This window comes from Solea senegalensis, linkage group LG5 (genome assembly GCF_019176455.1).
Source record: "Solea senegalensis isolate Sse05_10M linkage group LG5, IFAPA_SoseM_1, whole genome shotgun sequence".
In the NCBI taxonomy this organism is placed as follows: Eukaryota; Metazoa; Chordata; class Actinopteri; order Pleuronectiformes; family Soleidae; genus Solea; species Solea senegalensis.
This window is the reverse complement of record NC_058025.1, coordinates 17,227,187-17,247,669: the sequence shown is the minus strand read 5'-3', so window position 1 is coordinate 17,247,669 and position 20,483 is coordinate 17,227,187. Positions and strand designations below refer to the sequence as shown.

General features: G+C 38.8%; 1 protein-coding gene across 4 annotated transcripts in view; it reads right to left on the bottom strand.

Annotated features, from left to right (window-relative positions):
• Positions 1-20,483, bottom strand: part of ksr2 (kinase suppressor of ras 2) — a 94,636-nt gene that overhangs the window by 8,428 nt on the left and 65,725 nt on the right. For 3 of the 4 annotated variants that reach the window (XM_044027061.1, XM_044027062.1, XM_044027064.1), the window contains 9 exons: positions 20,306-20,347; positions 18,872-18,941; positions 15,978-16,026; positions 14,705-15,066; positions 10,528-10,624; positions 10,308-10,441; positions 8,016-8,150; positions 5,966-6,095; positions 1,982-3,207 (listed from right to left, as the gene is read on the bottom strand). In XM_044027061.1, the coding sequence (XP_043882996.1) occupies positions 3,061-3,207; positions 5,966-6,095; positions 8,016-8,150; positions 10,308-10,441; positions 10,528-10,624; positions 14,705-15,066; positions 15,978-16,026; positions 18,872-18,941; positions 20,306-20,347 (1,166 nt within the window). In that variant the 3' untranslated portion in view covers positions 1,982-3,060. Of the gene's footprint in view, positions 1-1,981; positions 3,208-5,965; positions 6,096-8,015; positions 8,151-10,307; positions 10,442-10,527; positions 10,625-14,704; positions 15,067-15,977; positions 16,027-18,871; positions 18,942-20,305; positions 20,348-20,483 lie in introns of those variants that run through there. The other variant, XM_044027063.1, reaches the window with a different exon arrangement.

Sequence of the window (20,483 nt, the reverse complement as noted above, 5' to 3'; positions counted from 1 at the left end):
AATCTCAAACAAAGATATTGAAAAGTTTTGCAAAGCCTGACGTATAACTTCTTTAGATATAGAGATCAGACTGCTCAATGGACAACAGTTCATCAGAAAAAATGCTCACATACTTTTATATATAGTGTTCAAGGATTTTTTTTTTTCATAACAATAATTTATCTTTGATAGTCCATCTCATGCACTTGGAAACTGTAAACAGTACAAATATAAATGATCCACTTACAATATTTGAATCCCAGCAATTCCAAAATAGACAGACAGACTCCAAAAAACAGCAGCAGATTGTTTGTATGCATTTTCCAACACTGGCATATGTGTAAATAATGAGGTGGAAAATGGCTATTTACCATGATTGGATTGTCTCCACCTTTTTGACATGGCAAGTGAGAATCAAAAGCAGTTTACAGCTCAAACGATGCAATGACTTCCAGCTCAAGATATGACTCTGATGTGTTATATCTCCAAAACATACATTTTTAAATACATAAAAATGTACAGTATGAAGTAGAAAAATGGCCTGGGGTGGTTGTCAGCATCCTGATATGTCTTTTTCTGATATGTTAAAGGGAAAGTTCAGCCATTTTTATGTTACATACTTGTTAATCAAATTCAACCTTTACGTTTATGCAAATAATAATAAAAAAAGAAGAAATATGACAAATTCAAAAAGCTTGAGATAAACGATTAACTTTTGGGCTGAGTTGCAGTCAAGAGAAGCAGAGTCTAGCCCATGATTTGAAGAACCAGTGTGTACGATTTAGTGGCATCTAGGGATGGAGTTGCATATTGCAACCAACTGAAAAACCTGTACTTCACACTACACGTCCAAGTGAGTATGAGAAACTGTCCAGCCCTCCCAAGAATTTGATTTGTCCATTCTGGGCTACTGTACAAACATAGTGGTGCATCATGGCAGACTCTGTGAAATAGAACTCACTCTGAGTGTAATGTTATGAAAACAAGTGTTCAGTATGAATTAATGAATCATAAATATAAATCGTATATTAAAATTCTGTCAATAAATCCTCCCCAGTAATCCCACACTCAAGTTTGTCAAATGAATTAGACTGAATGGAAAGGCTGCTAAATCCAAATTTAAACCAATCAATAATAAATAATAATAAATAATTAATATATCACCACTTGTAAATGTAGCTTATTTCTTGTGAGTTATTGGACCTAACTGAGGACCATTAAAACAACTGCAACCTCTTTAACTCATAATTTAAAATAAACTATCATTATTATTATTATTATTATTATTATTTTTATTAGTAGTAGTAGTAGTATTATTATTAGTATTATTGTTATTATTATTATTAGATCATTCATCTTTGAGTTGACTCACAATGGTGGACATAAGCAAAATACACAGCTTGAATACACAGCAGACTAAATTAAGATTGCTGTTGTTGTCTCGTTAAATAAGAGTTTAAGATGGGGGCTCGAAGTTGAGTTCTAATTTAAAGTGACTACAACATTGCTTTGAAGCAACACCTGAGCACATTTAAAAGACGCTGAAAAACAAACTCAAGGTGTTATTTGACATTTCTGATTTTAAAGGTTGTGCGCTCTCCCTTTCATGTGCCTAACAGTCACATCATTACTCAACTAGTAACTTTGGAAAACTTTGAGATCCAATAAATGGATCCAAATAAAGGATTTAGTAAAACAGTCTCTTTTGCAGAAAAGTAATGTCATATTTTCAGTATACACTGATTAGAGTCTACAAGATCCATATATCAATTTAATTCACTTAAAATGACTGTACTGACTTAACCAGGGGTCTCAAACCATCTAACCTGGGGGCCACTGAGTGCCAGTAAAGTAAAAAAGTCAGGGTTTTTTTGAGAAAAAGATAAAGAAATAACAATATATTGTATATTGTTATTTCTGATAACAAAAATAAAAGTGTTTCTTTTGATATGGAACAATAAATAGTTCATAAAATAAACATATTTATGATATAAAATCAATCTATTCATTAAAAAAAACCATATTATGATATGAAATTGATTGGGGGACCTCATGGGCCACAGGTTTGAGACCTCTGGGCTATACAGTTGCAAGCATTGAGTTTTTACCAGTATCTAATATATTCTGCAGCTATCAGTAGCTATTTTAAGAAAATGATACACATTTGGGGGATGGGGGCTCAGTGGTAGAATTTCTGAAGGGTAATTAGTTCTGCAACAATTGACGAGATACATTTCAAGTGTCAGCAATTTGACAGAGCAGCGTCAAGCTAGGGAGTCATGGTCTGACCAGCGGCTACTGTGGGATTTATTTTCCCCAAGGCTGTTATTGTTCAAATGTCTCGTTTATGTTCACAGGCAATATTCAAAGCACAGGCTGATCATAGAACAGTCTCCTATTAATAAGTCATGCCAACACATCCCCACACGAGCAGTGACGCTGGTTCCTTCACATTCAAATGGTTTTCGGTGTAAATAAGAGGACACTGTAAGTCAAATAAAGCTTCTGAGACAAACATGTAACTCTGTACAGACATCAACACATGACACCATGAGGTAACACTGAGATAGAATGGTCTACACAGTTGACACACATAAGAAATGGCAGAATAGTGCTATGACAATATACAACGTGTGATGTGCAACAGTTACATTCATTCAAAGCAAAAAAAAAAAAAGAGAAAAATGAGGGAGAAAAAAAAAATCTACATTTGTTGTTTTTTTGTTTGTTTTTTTTCAAGATGATGGGATCAGTCAAAAATTACAAGCAAGATACATCCAGGAAATAAATCAAATACTATGAAGAGAACACGTCAATAATAATAAAAGACCAACAAAGATAAAGGAAAGATATTCATTATGGTTTAAATCAAACCAAAGGAAATTTGGGAAGCTGGACAGTTAACTTATCTGTACACACGTGCCAACATTCCATGAAAATACACACAGCACGGGCAGTTTTTATCACTGGGCTGGCTTTTGGATTCAGTGCATTCTTTAAAGAGGTGGGCTATTTATGGAGAGTTATGGTGGCTGACTTTTAATTGTTGCTGATTGTTTGCTGTTTTGTGTCCCTAAAAGCTCATTTGACATACTCAGCTGACTTCCAGAAGTGCCCAGGGTGGGAAAGGCGGCGGTTCCGTTTTGGCAACTTTTCCAGTAAATCTACTAGCTTGGAGAAGCTGGGTCGCTCTTCCTGCTGGTAGGCCCAGCAGAGTAGCAGAATGTCCTGGAGAAAATACAGAGATAAGTAGAAAAAATTCATCACAGTTAGGGTATATTTTAAATTTCTAATTTACGTTCAACTTCATATGCGAAATTCAATTTAATGAATGGGTAAATAACAGTCCCTGGATTGACTTTATTATTTATTATTTTATAAATAAGGACAGATACAGTGTACAATGACAAAATGAACACTGCTGACTAATGCTGATAATTGGCAACACCAATCCCTAAAAGAACTTAAAACAACATAAAACAAAACAACATGTATATGTATACATATATATATATATACATATATATATATATATATATATATATATATATATATATATATATATACATACATATATAGTACAGAAACAAAAAAGACCACTACACTAGTGGCTAAACAGGTGTCTTGTATGGGTATCCTTGTGAGGACCAAACACGTATAAACCTAAGGAAGTGAGGAAATTTTGGGAAACTCAGGACATTTTGGCTGGTCTTCACATTCTGTCACCCCTCTAAAGGTTTTTGTTGGCAGAATGACATCAACTGCAGAGCCAAAAGGCAGACCCACTCCAAGGCAAAAGCACTTGTCCAGAGTGGGATGAGAGAGCTGAAGAACAAATGGTTGACAGAGAAATCTCTGGAAATCCAGAGGGTTGCCGACTGGGGAGACACCGGGGGTTTCTTCAGTGCCCTCAACGTCTAACTTCCCCGAAGCACCCTAGTTGAAATGGAAACCGCCATCCAGATTCCCCAGCAACCTATCAACCAATCAAGGAGCACTTGATTGGCCCTCCAAATATGAGGCCCTGAATACCATTAGGAAGCTGAGCAACAACAAGGCCTCCGGACATGGACACTCATTTGTCACATCCATTGCCTCCTTGATAAGATCGGGAGGAAATCCCAGCAGAACTCAAGGATGCCCTGATTGTCACCATCTTCAAGAAGGGAGATAAGGCGGACTGCCAGCGATCTAGCATTAATGGGAGCTACACGACGAGCCGTAATCTCTCTGCCTGCTGAAGAGACCTGACTCAGTGAACAAAAACTGAAATCCACACCGCACCCAGGAAGAGAAACCTCCACGGGCAGCTGTAACAAGTCCAAAGCCAGGTGAGTGGGAACGACAGGCTGAGTCCATCGAGGGCATAGTGCCCGCCAAGATGCAGAAAAGACACCCAGAGAGAGGCGAGGATTAATCAAGCCAGCAGATTTCCAGTAATTTGATTTTCACCAAAAAGCCGCCTCTCTTCCCTCATTCTTCCAGGTGTCTGCAGCACAGGTGGGCCATCATCATGGATTAAAACAAAAATTAATCTTTTGACTGAATGTTTTTTCTCCTCATTTTTTTATACCATTGACGAAAAATCTGTCATAGAGACAGAGAACTTTAATCCCTGGCCCGTATGGATGCCAAGATTGGAGGGAGACTTGAGATTTGATCTCCTTAATCTCATTTAAAACTCGATTCTTGAGCAATTCTGATGTCAAGAAGTGCTTGATGATCATACACTAGCAGAGAAGAGACATCTGTGAAGCAGACACTAAACAGTACAACAGCAAAGACAAATCCAAACAATCCTAGCAGGCAGCTGGCCATACACAGTGGTGCCATCTTGCAAAGATGTAACCCAGTTGCAGTTTTAAACTTGGGCGACTTTTTTTAGGACACATCAATTTATATTCCGCTCTATGGAGAAGCTGCCGATACTCCTCTCATTCACACAGACACAGTTCAAATTCTCTAAGTCGCCGTGCTTTGGTTGTCACACTGTGTGAAACTAGAGGCATTTTTCTATGTTCTGGTAGATAATCAAGTATGAAAAGTGAAGAGAATATTTTTAAAGAATTGAACACACTCTAGGGTGTGATGTCATCCGCTGTAGCTGTGACCCTTCCACACAATACACAACAATGTAAAATTCTGGAATAGGCTGAAAAGCCCACAAATTTTTAACTGTAAGTGCAAAAATCAGTGAAGGTCACGAAAGAGCCGAGTGCTGAAAGTCCCACTTTGTGTCAACGTTTTGAAGTTTGAATAAAGTTTTAACCCTAAAGTATGTCAAACCAGTAAGTGGTAGAAAAAGAGTATGTCGTGAAATCAGGGTGTGATTGGTCAATGTTTGCACTTGGTGGTATGTGAGCTGCAAATATTTTCAGCCATGGAGGGACTGGGGATACTGAACCTCACCGAAACTCATCGTCAGTGGAGGGAGGAGGTGTTTCAAGGACAAAGGAGAGAGAGGGGACAACTGGAGTACCATGTTGAATAGCGCACTTCAAAGACAGTAAAGGCCAAAAGCTCCAGGGGAGAGAGGACTTGTCAGACTCTGAAAAACTCATTAATTAGACTAGCTCAGCACTGACACTCTTCCGAAATATAAGTGTAGAATATCAAGCCAGGGTTTTTATATCTAATAATATATTTTAATTACTTAATTATAAAGCTGGCTAGCAAATTATGTCATATTATAACCAACAGGGTAATTGACATTCATTTATTAATAATGATGTATAAAAAGTGTAATTTTATTCTTTAGAAATGTTTTTTTTCTTATTTAAAATGTATTATTTATTCTTCTGTGTAACTGCCTATTGTCCACAAGACCCACTTGTGAAGGACTTCTTGAATCCAGCGCCAGATTAATTATTGCTTTCATCATACGAAGCACGTTTTTCAGAAAGAGAACGTGTTGGAGCAAAATGAGTGGGAAGAAAACAATGACTCATGAATTGTGACAAAAGCAAAGAACGATAAAGACCCTTACCGATATTTCCTTTCCCATGCCAGTTTGAGCAAGGTTGGGCTTCACCCCGCTGCCAATCTGCCAAATGATCACCTCCGCTGGTTGACTCTTGTAAGGCCATTCACGTGCGTGTAACTCGTACCAGATGGTGCTGGGAGGACAGGAAAATGGATCAGGTCACTATTTTGGATCATCTCATCAAGAAAACAATACCTCTGTCTTCAAATTTACATTGTGCATCAAGTTTGAAAGAAACTTCATCCAGAAGTTTAAAAATTCCTAATTATCACCAATGCAAAATAGCCACACACGACACAAGAGGTTGTTTTCATTCTCCTTCTGCATGTCAACTAGCATAAAAATAGCTCTTTGCCAAGTACGGGATAGAATAAAATGCTGGCTGATTGTTGATGAATATGTAAAACAGCCATGGGAGTCACCTCTAGGTAAAGCAGAGGCTAACAGAGCAGCTGGACATAGTGCATCAACACTGCACCAAGTCCCTTTATAGCGACAAAATCCTCCATTTGTGGGAAATCTGAAAATGCAATTGTTTTAGGGGTTAACGGAATAATTGCCATTATTCTGACAGGAATTGCGATGTGATTTGCGATATCAGAGGGAATGGTAATTGTCGAAAAACATGTTTAAAATGATAACTGTGTGATATTTGTGCAGATCTGTGAGAAACAAAGATGTTCTCTTCAGTCCGTAGAACAGGGTGTGTATAGATCAAGACAATCAATCATTTAAAATAAGACATTTTACAAAAATTGGGCCTCCTGCAATTTGAAAATTGCAGTTGGCTGTATCGATAAAAATTTTGATGAATTGTTCAGCCCGAGTTCATGTTGCAGAAAGAACTACAAAATTGTAGTTCTTGCCTTAATGTTGAATTCATCCACATGTGCCACAGGAAAACTCAAACAACAATGGCAAAGTGTGTTCCTCTAGTGAGTTATATCTCACTCACATATTTGCTCTGAGACCATTTCTAAACAATAAAGGTACATCTTATCTTATTTACATATCTTCAACATCAATACTGAGGTCTCAAAAATATATATATTTTTAAATATTGCTATGTTTCTGATATTTTCTGTTGTTGATGATGGCACACTTTCAAATTTAACAACGTGGCTGATAAAACATTCTATTCCAAAACCTTCTCTAGGCTTCTCGAACACATTTTTGTTAACTTGAATGCGCTTGTGTCGACATTGCCTAAATTAAACCTGAAAATGTAACACGCCACAAAATGGCAACCTTAGTACGCAGTGTCGACATTTCAGCTCAAGGTTACAGACATCTGTTGTTACTTCCATAAATATAAACCCACAGCATCTCTTGACGAGCGGAGACTGCACTTGGTAGGCAAACACACACCAGACTCCAGGTGCTTAAGGAGCCCAATTTTAAGAACCATCCATATCTCACAAGTGTAATCAAAAAATCACTTCATTTATTTTCTGTCTCCTCTACTTTTTCATTCACTTCTCTGACTTAATCAGTTTGTTGGCTCCTCACTGTTCACACGTTGCCGCTTCCTGCAATTTTCTAATCAGTTTAAAATTTAAGAGGGTAACTCCCCTTTAGTTTTCTGTTATTATTCGTTTAACTGAGCTTCCACATAGTTACTTGCACCCAGACGAACCAGTCATTTATCAGTGTGCTGTGTCTCTACTCCTTTGCTTAACTCCTCCAGCTGTTGATGCATTTTCTCCTGCCAGGGCCATCATAACCAAGACCTAATTCATAAAGGATTGTGTGCTAAGTGGAGGCTCAAGAATATAGACTAGTTAAAATCTGATATTTTTGAAGCAATTGACATTTAACATTGTTAATAGCCACAGCTATAAACATCTAAAGAAGTAAAATCCTTCCTTCTTATATTATTGCTGTGTACAGAGTGTAAGCAATATAAATCTGTATCAATAATGACATCTCAAAGCCAGTTAATGAGAAGTCCATTATTGTCGTGTTGTGGCGTTTTAGGATACATCTCTGTTGAGTATTTAATCTGTTCCCACACAAACAGTATATATATTATTTGTTTTTGTCACAGACTCACCCAAAAGCAAAAACGTCTGACTGTTTGGAGAAGGGAAGCTTGTCCTCCTCCGTGTCTGGAGAGAGCTGTTGGATGATTTCTGGGGCCAAGTGACAAAGCCAACCATTGGGGATCCTCAGTTTATCCTCTCTCCGACTGCAATATGAAAAGTTGAAGAGAGACAACCTGTCAAAAAAAAGCCGGTGTGCTGTTGCAATACCTCGGCAAAATTCTTAAAAAAAGCTGCATAAATGTCCGATCCATTTTATGTTGACTGCCAATGAGGTTGTGATGGCGGTTTGTCTGTGAGCAGGATTACCCAAAAACAAATGAACACATTCTTTTTGGGAGGTTGGAGTGTGGGTCAAGTAGAGTAGATGTGAGAAAGGTGGTGGACATAATTGGGAAATATTTCATGTTCATCTTAATCTATTATATATCTGTGGGTAATATTGTGCTTTAATAATCGTGTTCAACCTGTGTTATCTCATTTCTGAAGGATCAAATGCAGTGCATTCAATTTCCCCATAATCACAATGGGATTAAAAAAAACATTGTGATTATGATTCTAATTTTGATAATGCAGAGATCATTATGAAAACTAGGGAAAACACTCAACGAGCACAAACCTTTATGTGGTATAGTGAATATTATTATTCACTATATTTATTTACGCATCTATCTGCAACGTGCAATATTTCTCTAGCCTTCATTCACTGTATATAATGTCAATAGATGTTTCTGTACAAAATGCACATCATTCTACACACATAATAATCTCTTGGTTGTTTTGTGTTGTCTAATTTTGACTAACTGAATAACTGTTTTTTTGCTGCTTCCCCTTTGAGGGATGAATAAAGTTTATCTTATCTTAAACCTCTGGTCAGGCTTCTTATTTTGCCATATAGTGTAATACACCTCCCCTATCTTGCAAGGTTAAAAATGAATGGATTAGGTGGATTAGGATTGCCACCAAATTTCCTCCTTGGGCTAAAACCCATGTCCCCTGAAAATTTAATCAAAATCTCTTTTACTTTCTGAGTTATAATCTTTTCCACCGTTTTATTGTGCTAACTAACACGTTTGAAATGGAGTTCTGTTTAATACTACAAACATATCTCTTGAACCTGGCGGGTTTCCCTGTTCAAAGTAATATTAGGTATTACACAGATGACATGAAAAATAATCTGAAACATTCTATTGCCCGCAAATTAGCTCTTTTGTCATGATTTATATTGTGCATGGGTCGCTGTACTTTTCTCATCCCTGCATGGTTTAGGAAACACTAAATCACCTCCATCACCCACCAGAGCTTTAAATAAAACGTATGATCAAACATAATAAAGCCATGACCTCAAAAATACACTGCAGTCTATTCAGAAATAAGAAGCTTCCACCAGTACCGCGTTAGCTTAGCTTTACACATAGGACAGGATCCAGCTAACCATGCTTCTGTCCACTCCAAAACACAAACACATTTTATAAATAGATACAGAAATGCAAACATGACTTGTTGGTTTTTCTGGGAATTAAATGCTGTTATTTATGTGGTAAACAGTGAGTGGGGTGCTGCTGTCGTAGTAACGTTGCCAAGCAACCAGCAAAGACAATAAACAGTGCTAATTACTCGGCTTCAGTGACGCTGGTAAGCAGATGTTTGGACGTTTAAAGCAACATAATGTAGGATTTCAAGATCATTTTTACGATACATCAATATACAACAGGGTGAATGGAAAACCCTGTCATGGTCTCCATTGCCTGCATTAGACTTTATGGCATTTGTCACAGACCGTCACTTTTTCTCATACTGAACAAAAAAGCAACAACAAACACCAACAAAGTGCAAGATTTGTAGGAAGAGTTTTAAAATAATATTCAAATATGTAAGTTGACAATTAAATTGTCTGTGTAATCTATACATTAGTGCAATATTTCAGATTAATTAAACTAAATCATTTACGGGAGATTTCACTGTTAATGTGTATAATCTTGCACCAGTAATACCATTTTTCATTTCCACTACAGAAACAGAAAATGGACTTTTTGTAGACACTACTGTACAAACCTCCTACAATAAACACCAGGATTAAGACTTAACTGGCAGGTGTGAGCATTACAGCTGCAGAAGGTCTGTAAAAGTGGACCTGGTGCAGGGTCTGACTACATCAAGTGCTGGTGTGTGTGGTTTTGACAATATTGCACATACCAACTATTAGTTCCATTATTGTCATAGTATAATACTGTTCTGACTTTAAGACAAAGTCCCTGTGTTGCAGGACAACGTGCTCCTGCCTCTGACGTCACAGTGATTACCTTCCAGCCTGCAGAACCCCAGATATGGTGAAGAGTCCAAAGTCAGTGATGACGATTTTGCCATTGTCATAAAACACATTCTTTGACTTCATGTCTTTGTGTAAGATCCCCTTAGCGTGGAGGTAGCCCATCCCCTGTGGACAGAGTGGCATGTGACTGGTCTGCAAGATGAAGGTCATTGCCAAAGTCTTCAGAGGAATCCGTGGTGAGTTGTTCTTACCTTGACCATCTCTTGTGCAATCTGTCGAGTCTTGTTAACGTCCAGCACTACTTTGCCATCCCGTACCACAGAATAAAGTGTCCTGCCTTTACACAAGCTAAGAAATGAGAGAGGGGGAAAGAATAATGACAATGACAAAAGCCAGCTGATTAGAACATGGTGTTTTCCTATCGTTATTTGCTGTTGTTGCATAATTGTATAATACTTTTCCTCGTGCCACATAAATGCAGGTCCTAGAAAATAAAACATTGAACTTGAACGTGCAACAGAAGCTCCACGTGCTCGGGGCACTGATCGCTCCTCTCCCCTCAGAAGCAGAGCTGAGTTACCAGGTGCAGATTAGGCAACTGTGACAGGTCGTGTCACGGCAGAATGAGCAGCAGTGCATTTCAAAAATGATACACGTCACTGTAACAACGCTGCAATACGGCTTTTGTTTCATTTTCAAAAACTGCTTTCTAAAAAAAACTGGTGACACAACATACATTTATCTATTCAGACCACACAACGTTTCAATCACTTCATCTCCATTCTTGTATTTTTAATGTTCAATGTATCTTTGTCTTTTGGCTTTGAAGTGAAACACTCGTACGCTTAAGTTAACATGTATGAGACATCTATTGTCGTTTTAAGAATCTTGTTCAACGATAAACTGTCATGAGTCTAGACTGAAACATGGACCCACTCTGTGCCAGGGCGAGGCTGTTACCGCTGAGGTTTGTGGAGGTGGTATCATATTTCTGGAGGGGTGTCATCACTGTGGTGTATTAATAGACTCTCCCCGACTCTCACCTGAAGCCCTCATGCCTGACTCTGCCATGCAGGTGACCAACAAAGGACCTGAAGCATACAGCTCATGCATATTCATTAATTAGGCACCACCTGACAGCGGCCACATTTTCAGGTGCTCTCTGTCCTCTGGGTCTTTCAACCATAGCAGCTAGTGTCACTTTGCATGTATGAAAACGTTTGAGAAATATAAAAAAACTCATACTTTGACAAAAATTATCGCGTAGCTCAGAAAAACTACTTTGGATGAAACAGTGTACAGGATTTCAGGCCAGAATGAGTCCACAATTTCACACTGTTGGTGCAGTTGCTGGGAGCTTATATTTCTAGTCATATTTTGCAGACTAGCTTAATCTGCTCCTCATTTATTTTGCAAAATCTGAACTATTTCTGCACAACTGATGTGGGCGTAACTTGCTGGCCAGCTGCAAACAGCAGACAGTGATTGGCAGTTGTATTCCTGCAATATGTTATTCAGTAAAACAGGTCCAAATCTTATCATCATTACTGACCTGAATTTTATCACAATCCTAGTTTGAGGATCTTTTTTCACCTCGCCCTTACAGATGGTGTCATTTTTTTGACAATGACGGCGGCTGCATGTTTAGCCTCCATGTTTTACGCCTTCACTTCTATTCTGTGTAATGCAAGATGCAGAATTCGGATGGATAACAGAGCCATCTGTTGCACTGACATTTGCATTATTTGCAGCAATCATCATCGAGGGTTTTCTGAGCGAAAACAAGCTCAACACACTTTCATCTGGCATTAACTGCAATCAAACAGCCCCGACAAAAAATCACTACCACCACTGTGAATGTGATGGGAAAAGAATACATTTCCCATTTAGCTATGTTTCCCGAAGCATTTTCTTAAGCCATGACAACAGCATGAAAAACATTCCCTTCATTCTTTAGCTCTTTCTTGACAGAGAATGAAAATGAATGTCTCAAAACAAAAGGATATTAATTCAATTATTATTTTACTTCCACCTTTGTCTGCAGCAAGGAGCAGGAAAATATCCGCACCATTTTCTTTTGAAGATGATTTGCTCCTCTAATTAATTAAACAAAAGCGTAGTCATTTAACAGGAACACGGCTCCGTCTTCCTTGCCACAGAAAATCAAAACACTAATCTATAAAATTATTAATGTTGTTCAGTATGCGACAGAATCAAGCTGAGTTCACTCCGACCCTTTACACTTTGATTATCTGCTGCTGCAGCCCGCACTCAGGATAGTTATGCCACTGACTGTGCGGTGTGCATGGGTCCAGCATTCAGCCACAGTAGCAGACATTTCTAACGATAACCTCCGCATGCTTCAGTTTCAGCCACTCTAAACCCACAGGGCAGATCTGCAGCTAATTGCAATGACCCAGTTGGGACAAGGGCTGGCTGTGGAGGCTGTGCAGATGTCAAACCACACACTGACCACTTGAGATTTCAGATAGTGAAAAAAGTGAAAAAAACTCTCTCCTCCATAGACTCCAAGAAGTCCAGAATATTCACTGAAATCCCGTGAATAGATCACATCACCCTGGTCCCTTGACATCTGCACTGGCCCCCTATTAAATGTTGCTATATAAGCTATAATATTATTTAAATTATAATCTCCATTTTTATGTTAGGGGCCTTAGGCCTTTATGTAACCCTGTGATCGTTGTTGTGGCCTGCATGTAAACCCCCAAGGCAGCCCACGCGGAAGAGACACAAACTCAAACAAAGTGAGTCCCTTTCTCGGGACAAAAGAGCCTCTCAGGGACTTCTACTTCAAGCGTCTGCTGTAGTACCTATGTGTGAAGTCCGGGAGAGCAGGATTCTCAGCTCTCATTGGTCGCCTCCACTGGACATCTAAATCCCCTGAGTATTGGAGGTCCCGTTACATAAGTCAACCTTGCCTGAGTCTCTAATTTCCACCATTTCTTGGATCAATTTCTGAAACATTATACTCCGCGACTCCCCGGACCACGGAGTCGAACTATACGACGGACAGGACACAATCATCTCACTGTTTTATAGTGACCCAAGTAAGAAGCGTATAGTGTGACTTAAATAACTATGATTTGAGACAATCACTTATTTGTGCTGCACTTGTGCCCCATTTTTTCTTATTCTCATTCTTTCTTTGTGTTTCTTTGAACTTTAGCACCTTTGTTCTCTCTCCCCTACAAACTCTCTGCAAAATGTGGCGTGGTCATTGCCATTACACACACTTCCATTCAAAAGTCGCAGCCATTTTGTTGCCGGAAGCAGCAAGAGGGAGTTTCCCTGTGTCTTTTGTGCATGTACATGGTGACAAGCATTGGTTGAGAAAGCCAGTGCACAAATTTACTCCTTCAACGTTGTTATTTGAGGTATCTGCTAGAATATTACATACATATACCAATTGTTAGACTGATTTTAAAGGATAAATTAATACAATTAAATTAATTTGGCTTCAGGGTGGTGCCCTGATTTGGCTGGTTAAATATTAATGAAATTCCCTTACTTTTTCTAAGTTGATAAATAAATGATTATTCTTCATAATTATTTAATTACTATAAATAATCATATAATTGTCAAAAAATGTTCTCCCCCAACACCTACAAGGCTCCATAACCTTGCACCTCCCATACATCTCCAATATCCTCCATACCTACTGTACCACTCAGCATTCCTCCTCATCCATCCTCCTCAATACCACACCTGCTTGATTATCTTCCATGGGCTCCAGAGCCTTCAGCTGAGTAGCTCCTTGGCGAGAGAACTCACTTCCACAGTCCATTCATAACACTCAAAAATCCCACCTCTTTCGGATTTCTTACGCTCTCTATCTGTTCTAACAATGCTGATATTTTTAAATTGTTATTTTTATATTTCTTTATGGTATTATTTATACTTATTATTATTTGGAAACAATGCACAATCCCTATGAATCTCCTGACATGTGGAAATAAAATATTTGGACTCCAGCAAATAGATGTGCATGATGCAATGTGACAGCCAATCAATGGACGGATTAAGCCCCTCCTCCTCCTCCACCTCCTTTCTTTTCCAGAAGAACTACTTAGTCATATGCTGAAAGATCTTGCAGCCAAGTTAGCGCAAATGACGCAAATCAACAATCTGCTTTGTGGTGGGTCCGAACACAGTAAATGTTGTTTTTCACGTTATAAAGAAATTTGCATTTTCACATATCATAGAGCTATAAATTGCGATCTTTTATACTTTTTGCATGATGATATCTTTCAGGACACAGACAACTTGCAGGCTTTGTAAACATGTTCAAATAATTTCAAGTGAACTCAAGCAACAAATTTCTTTTTGCTACAACTTGTGACTAGATGAGCTAAGACATCCCAGCAAGTTCTGGCTACAGTACCAGTAGAGTTACATCTTTATCCTTACCTAGTGATGATGGCCAGATGTGGTGGACTCATGCAGGCTCCCATAAACAGGACCACATTCTCGTGGCGAGTGTTGCGGTAGGCCATCACCTCACGCTTGAATGCCTTGAGCTGGTCCTCATTGTCACGCTCGATGTCAATCAAGCGAATTGCCACCTCGCCATGCCAGCGTCCATGGAAAACCTTGCCAAAGCGTCCCTTGCCAATCATCTCCCCAATCTCCAGCTGCTCAAATGGGATGTCCCACTCCTGCAAAAAGATGCTTGTCTGGCTGGCTTTGCGCGGGAAGTTGCGAGCCGACAGAAGCGAAAGGTTCATCTCCTCAAACTCGTCACCGGAGTCCTCGTCGTTGCCTTCCTCGTTCTGCGTTAAGAAAAATGTAGGTGTTCCACTGTAGCTGCTACATTCTCACATTTAAACAGATTTAAAATGTGTCATGACTAAAAAAGCCCTTAAAAAAATAACTGAGAAGGGAAATATATGTTCTGGCAAATGGAATTGAGCAGCTTGAGGATTAGAATGAGCTAAATCCTCCTGCAAACCGTAGCGTTTACAGGGGGAGTTTAAGAGAAAAAGAAAACACTGTAGTGCCTTGTGTCTTTATACATGTACTCTCTTCAATGAATTAAATATCTGAATGAAATGTACTGAACCTCCAGGACGGCAAGAAAAGCCCTTCATTTACAGGATATGAATATATACACCATACATTAATGTATCATCAATAAAGACTGTTTGATATCATAAATCATCGCGGACATGTTAAGAGAAAATGTGAAAAACAACATACTTATGTGTTGCTTCAGATATAATTTTGTCAAGATGTGTGCATTAGAAATACTGCTATTTAGGCAATTATGAACATAAATAGAGTTCTAAAAAGGGAAAGCAGCCAGAAGGAAAAACTGGCAGATTTATTCTGATTTGATTTTAAATATGAATTGAATTGAAAATGACCTATTCAAAAATGCCCGCAGGATTATTATTCAAGGCAATATGCATCACATTTTCTCAAATATATCATTGCAAGACTCTTTTCCTTTTTTCCTGCTTCTGATGCATAACTTAGCTGGAGGCATCTCGAAGAGATCAGACAAACTGTGTAAAACGAGATAACAATGCAAATCACTGGGACACATGATGATGTAAAGCGGTATTTCGTCTTCATTCAGATTCACAAGTAATTTAAATTTAAAAATGTTGTAAATGAAAAAACTTTCAGGCACACGCGAGTCTATCACAAAGGTCACACTCAGTTTAAAATAAAGACTTACATCTGATGTAGGCTCAACTTCGATTTGAAGTAAAGGGTTACCCTCATTCCTGAAAGCAAGAAAAACAAGTATGTAGGAACACTTTTTTTTTCCCACACAAAAAACTGATGAGCTCGATGTGGTTTCAAATTGTGTTTGTGTCTTTATTACCTAATAAAATCTGAATGATACACTCGGTATCCTGACAGTGTTTTAATCATTATTTAATCAGCATTTATTTTAACATTTGGGACATTTGGACACTGTTTATTTTAACATGTCTATTGCATAATTGCCTATTTTTCTTAATTAGGGGCATAATTTAATTTGAGGATGACAATTTTTGGAATTTTGTTGTATTTGCACAATGACTACAAAATCATTGAATCTTGAAAGTTTTAAAAGCAGACAAAAACGTTGTTACACTTACACACTGTGTATACTACCACAGTTGCACAGCATGTATACTAAATGAACACAACAGTACTCGGGGGGGGGTGTGTCATGATATATACAGTAAGAATAAAAGCAGACTGTATGATAAATATGATACGATAAAGTACGATCAATTCCGACATCACTTTCAGTAACTGCTGAATTTGTGATTGCAACGTGAGATATGGTTTCCAAGTGATCAAGTAACCAACTTTTAATTAACTGATATTCTGATGCTTATTTTTGTTATGAATAGTTACAATTTTCTTTGGGACTTTTCTGCTCAATCAGGCTGTGGTTGTTTTAAAACACACTGAAAATACTTAGTGCCACATGCTTTTATTCTGTAGATCACCTGCAGTGGAAAAATCCATATTATACAAAGGCTATTTGACAGATCAATGAAAGTGTGAACAGAATGAAATGCAAGCAACGGCCGCTCCTAATTAGTGGTGGCATGTTCTGACCCTAATTTCTATTTTCGCAGTCATTTTATGAAGTTTTAAGTGCATTTGTGCCCTGGTTCCCTATTAATTTCTGACCCCGGTATGTACACGGTCACATACTCCATGGGTGCCACTGACATGACACAAAGGAACCTGCTTTCCCTCTTCAGCCCATCCTCCACTGTCCCCATAACTGGCTGTGTAACATCAGCATGTAACATCTCTCAACCTTTCTGTGGTATATTAGCACTGCCTCACAAAGCAATCCTGGACTCTGGGCAAAGACCACAGGTGAGGCGGCATATAAAATAATGTGTGATTCCTGTGGCGCCAAGAGTCTACCACCAGTTCGATCGCTGCTCTAATGAGGCGATCCTGCCGGGTGTAGAGGTCTAAGACAGGCCCTAATTAACCCTGGGATGAGGCCATTAAGACCACAGAAATCTAGCAGCTGCCACTGCAAGAACATACAAAGATGTAGGAGAAGAGGGACAATAGCATTAATTTAATCAGGAGACTGCGAACATTGGCTTCGGCTCTCCCTGTCACCCTCAAAGGAAGCTGTACAGATAGATGGACTATGGGTTTCATCATATTGTTACTCACGAATGCTGTATTACATTATTGTTGTAATATATTTACTATTTACAAAAACATGAACAAATAAGAAAAATAGTAAGTAGATGATAAGGTTTCACTTTTCATGCTTTTTGATTATTTACCAGCATTCATGTGACTACCTGAATCAAGAATGAACTGAGGTAAAGGTTATATCTCCTCAGTACTTGAGAAGCCAGTGTAAATTACAAGTTGTCCCATTGGTAAAAGGGGGGGGTGATCCAAGTGACTTAATTAATTACCACCCAATCTCTAAATTGTGCTGCCTGGCTAAGTTTCCTGAGGCGTTAGTTAAAAAACAATTACGGGTCTTCTTGGATGCGTTTGATGTTCTTTAACCACAGCAAACAGGGTTCAGGCCGTGACACAGTGCAGTCACGGCCACACCTCTAGTGCAACATTAGTATCAATGGGTATCTCTCCCACTAATTTACTGAGAACACTTTAATATGATATATTAAAATGTTCTATGAGACTTTATCACAACTATTATGCAAACAAGCAACAACATTATATCCAAGGTCTATCAGTGCCACATGGGAGTTGTAATTGTTGAATACTTGACACACAATAATTGTTGTCTCTTTATGAACCATATGGCTAAGAGGAGCTGGCAAAGTGCAGCTACAACAGTCACAATCGGTTCCAATGATTCTATAAAGACACTTGACATACATTTGTGTGTCATCAGAAAAATTGTGCTAATTAATGTAACAGTGACCATCAAACCACCCCATTCTATTCACACACAAATGGAGCTTACCGTGACATACTGTATGTATACCATTATTTGTTGTCATATTTTGTTCTGATTCTTATTATTTCCAGTCATTGCTTTCTATTAGTTATCTCAAAGCTGGCAGATGCCACAGGGAAGTGGTGTGAAAACATTAAATACACATTTTCATCATCATTTGCTGTTGACTATTCCCTTACAATCAATGGGTACGGTCCATATTTCATTAAAATTGACCGTGTGCTTGTAAAGCGACTTCCGCTTCTTGTGATAGATTGAGGTCCTGATCTAATTAACATCTGGGTCGTAACGCATTTCATCAATCCTCCTGCTCTTTGGGTTGTTTTATCATGACCACTGGCTTCCTCAAAGAGCCAGTGGAAATCTGGTTGGCATCCCTAGTGTAGCATGAACTAAAGGCCATGCTAACATTAGTCTGTGATTCTTCCTCACGTCAGCACTGAAATTGTCAGCCAAATATCTGTGCTCCAATAAATCTGACTTGGCCTCTGATCATCTGCCACACGGAGGAAGTGAGATGGAGAAGAGAACAGAGGTGAACACAGGAGAACAAAGGAAAAACTTAACTTAAAGAAGAGATGAATCTGAGGACGACTGGACTGGCTGGACTTTCTAAATTTATTTCTGTTTTGTTGAATAAACTCTCTATTATGACTCACCCTGGCTCAGACACTACAGGATGGAGGATGACCTGCGGTGCTCTGCTGGGTGGAGCCTCTGGAGCAACATCTGCAAAGAGTCAAAAAATATAAAACCAGCAAATTAGAACAAAGGAATTTGAATCCTAAACATTGTTTAGAATGCTTCCGGTGTTTTGAAGAATATCTAATATCTAATAAATAATATTCCTCTGCATTAGAGATTCATGAAGACACATTCATGTGATCTGATCAAAAAGCCAGTCATATTATGATAAAACTCTGTACTCTTGTGTTGAACATGTAAAATGCAACAGGGTCAGCTGTTGGCGCTTTGAAATTACTTTTGAAATACATCGGAAGATTTGTTGCCACACTAGCCATCTGTGTTGGAACATTCTGATAATTTGTGACATAAAGTGGAAGCAGAAAACGTTCCCTTTGTGGCATGGTGTATTACAAGCCTGGCAGGAGGACCTGTTTTTGTGTTTCTGTGTTGCGTGTGAATGGATATTTGCAAGGATTTACTCCTAAGACCAGCAAGCCAGGAGGTTTTCTAGGCTCTAATTATCCAGTGGTGTGAAGCGATCACCTTTGTAGAGACAAAACAAGACCCACGATTTACAGTGAATTTAATTTGAATTTAATTAAATGAATGCAGCACATTTTCCACTCAGGTTTCGGCTCCATCCATACAACTCCATATGCGTTTAAAGATGCATAAATCCCGCCCCGGTGTCCACATGACCCCAACATTTCAGAGCTCAACAATTTGAGAAGTTTACTTAGCTGCAATAACTTTCACGGTCATTGGCTCAGAGGAGAGATTCAACTTCCTGTTTACACCAACATGTTTATGCCCAGTTTACATGGAAGGATATACAGTATGTGATATATGTTTTAGGCATATTACTATGGACCCAGGTTACTTCTGAAATGGAGCTAAAATGCTCGTCTGGAAATGCAGTTTTTAAAAGAAAATGTAGTCGTATGGATGGAGCCTTAGATTGATGGTATTAGCAGTAAGTGGTAGTGTTTCACCACGGTACTATGCAGCACGCACAGTAGAAGGTAGATCTACGTGGGAAGGAGTCAGACACAGTATGTGTGGTAACAATTATTTCCAAAAATCTGTCTCTTCCCCATATCTCAATCTTACTTTTCTTTTCTTTTTCTCACACCACTTCAGGTTGTGTGCGGTGTAATAACCTGCAAAATGAGCAAAGGCTCTGTGGTGCCAGTGTGGACAAAGGCAAAGAGTCCGGGCATTGACAATTCATTACGAGGACCGAATGCGAAAAGCAATGAGTGGGTGTCAGGGCAGGGAGTCTTAAAGCAGGCCAAGATGAGGAGATGAAAATCATGGCGACATCAAAAGAGCCCTCCTCCTCACTTATCCCGGGCAAGTTGCAGTGCATTGTGGGTAGGGGTAATGATCAATTATGAGAGGCTTACCTGGGAAGATAAATTGTTGCTTGTATTTGAAATAACTGGAGGCTGCAGAAAGAGACAGAGGGGAGAGTTGGAGTGTGAAGCGTTGCCAAGCTAATCCGTCTGTTTGTTTACACTCAAATTAGTAAATGAAAGAATGATGAGACCGAGTTCTGCTTCACAAAACAAATACAAAGTTCAC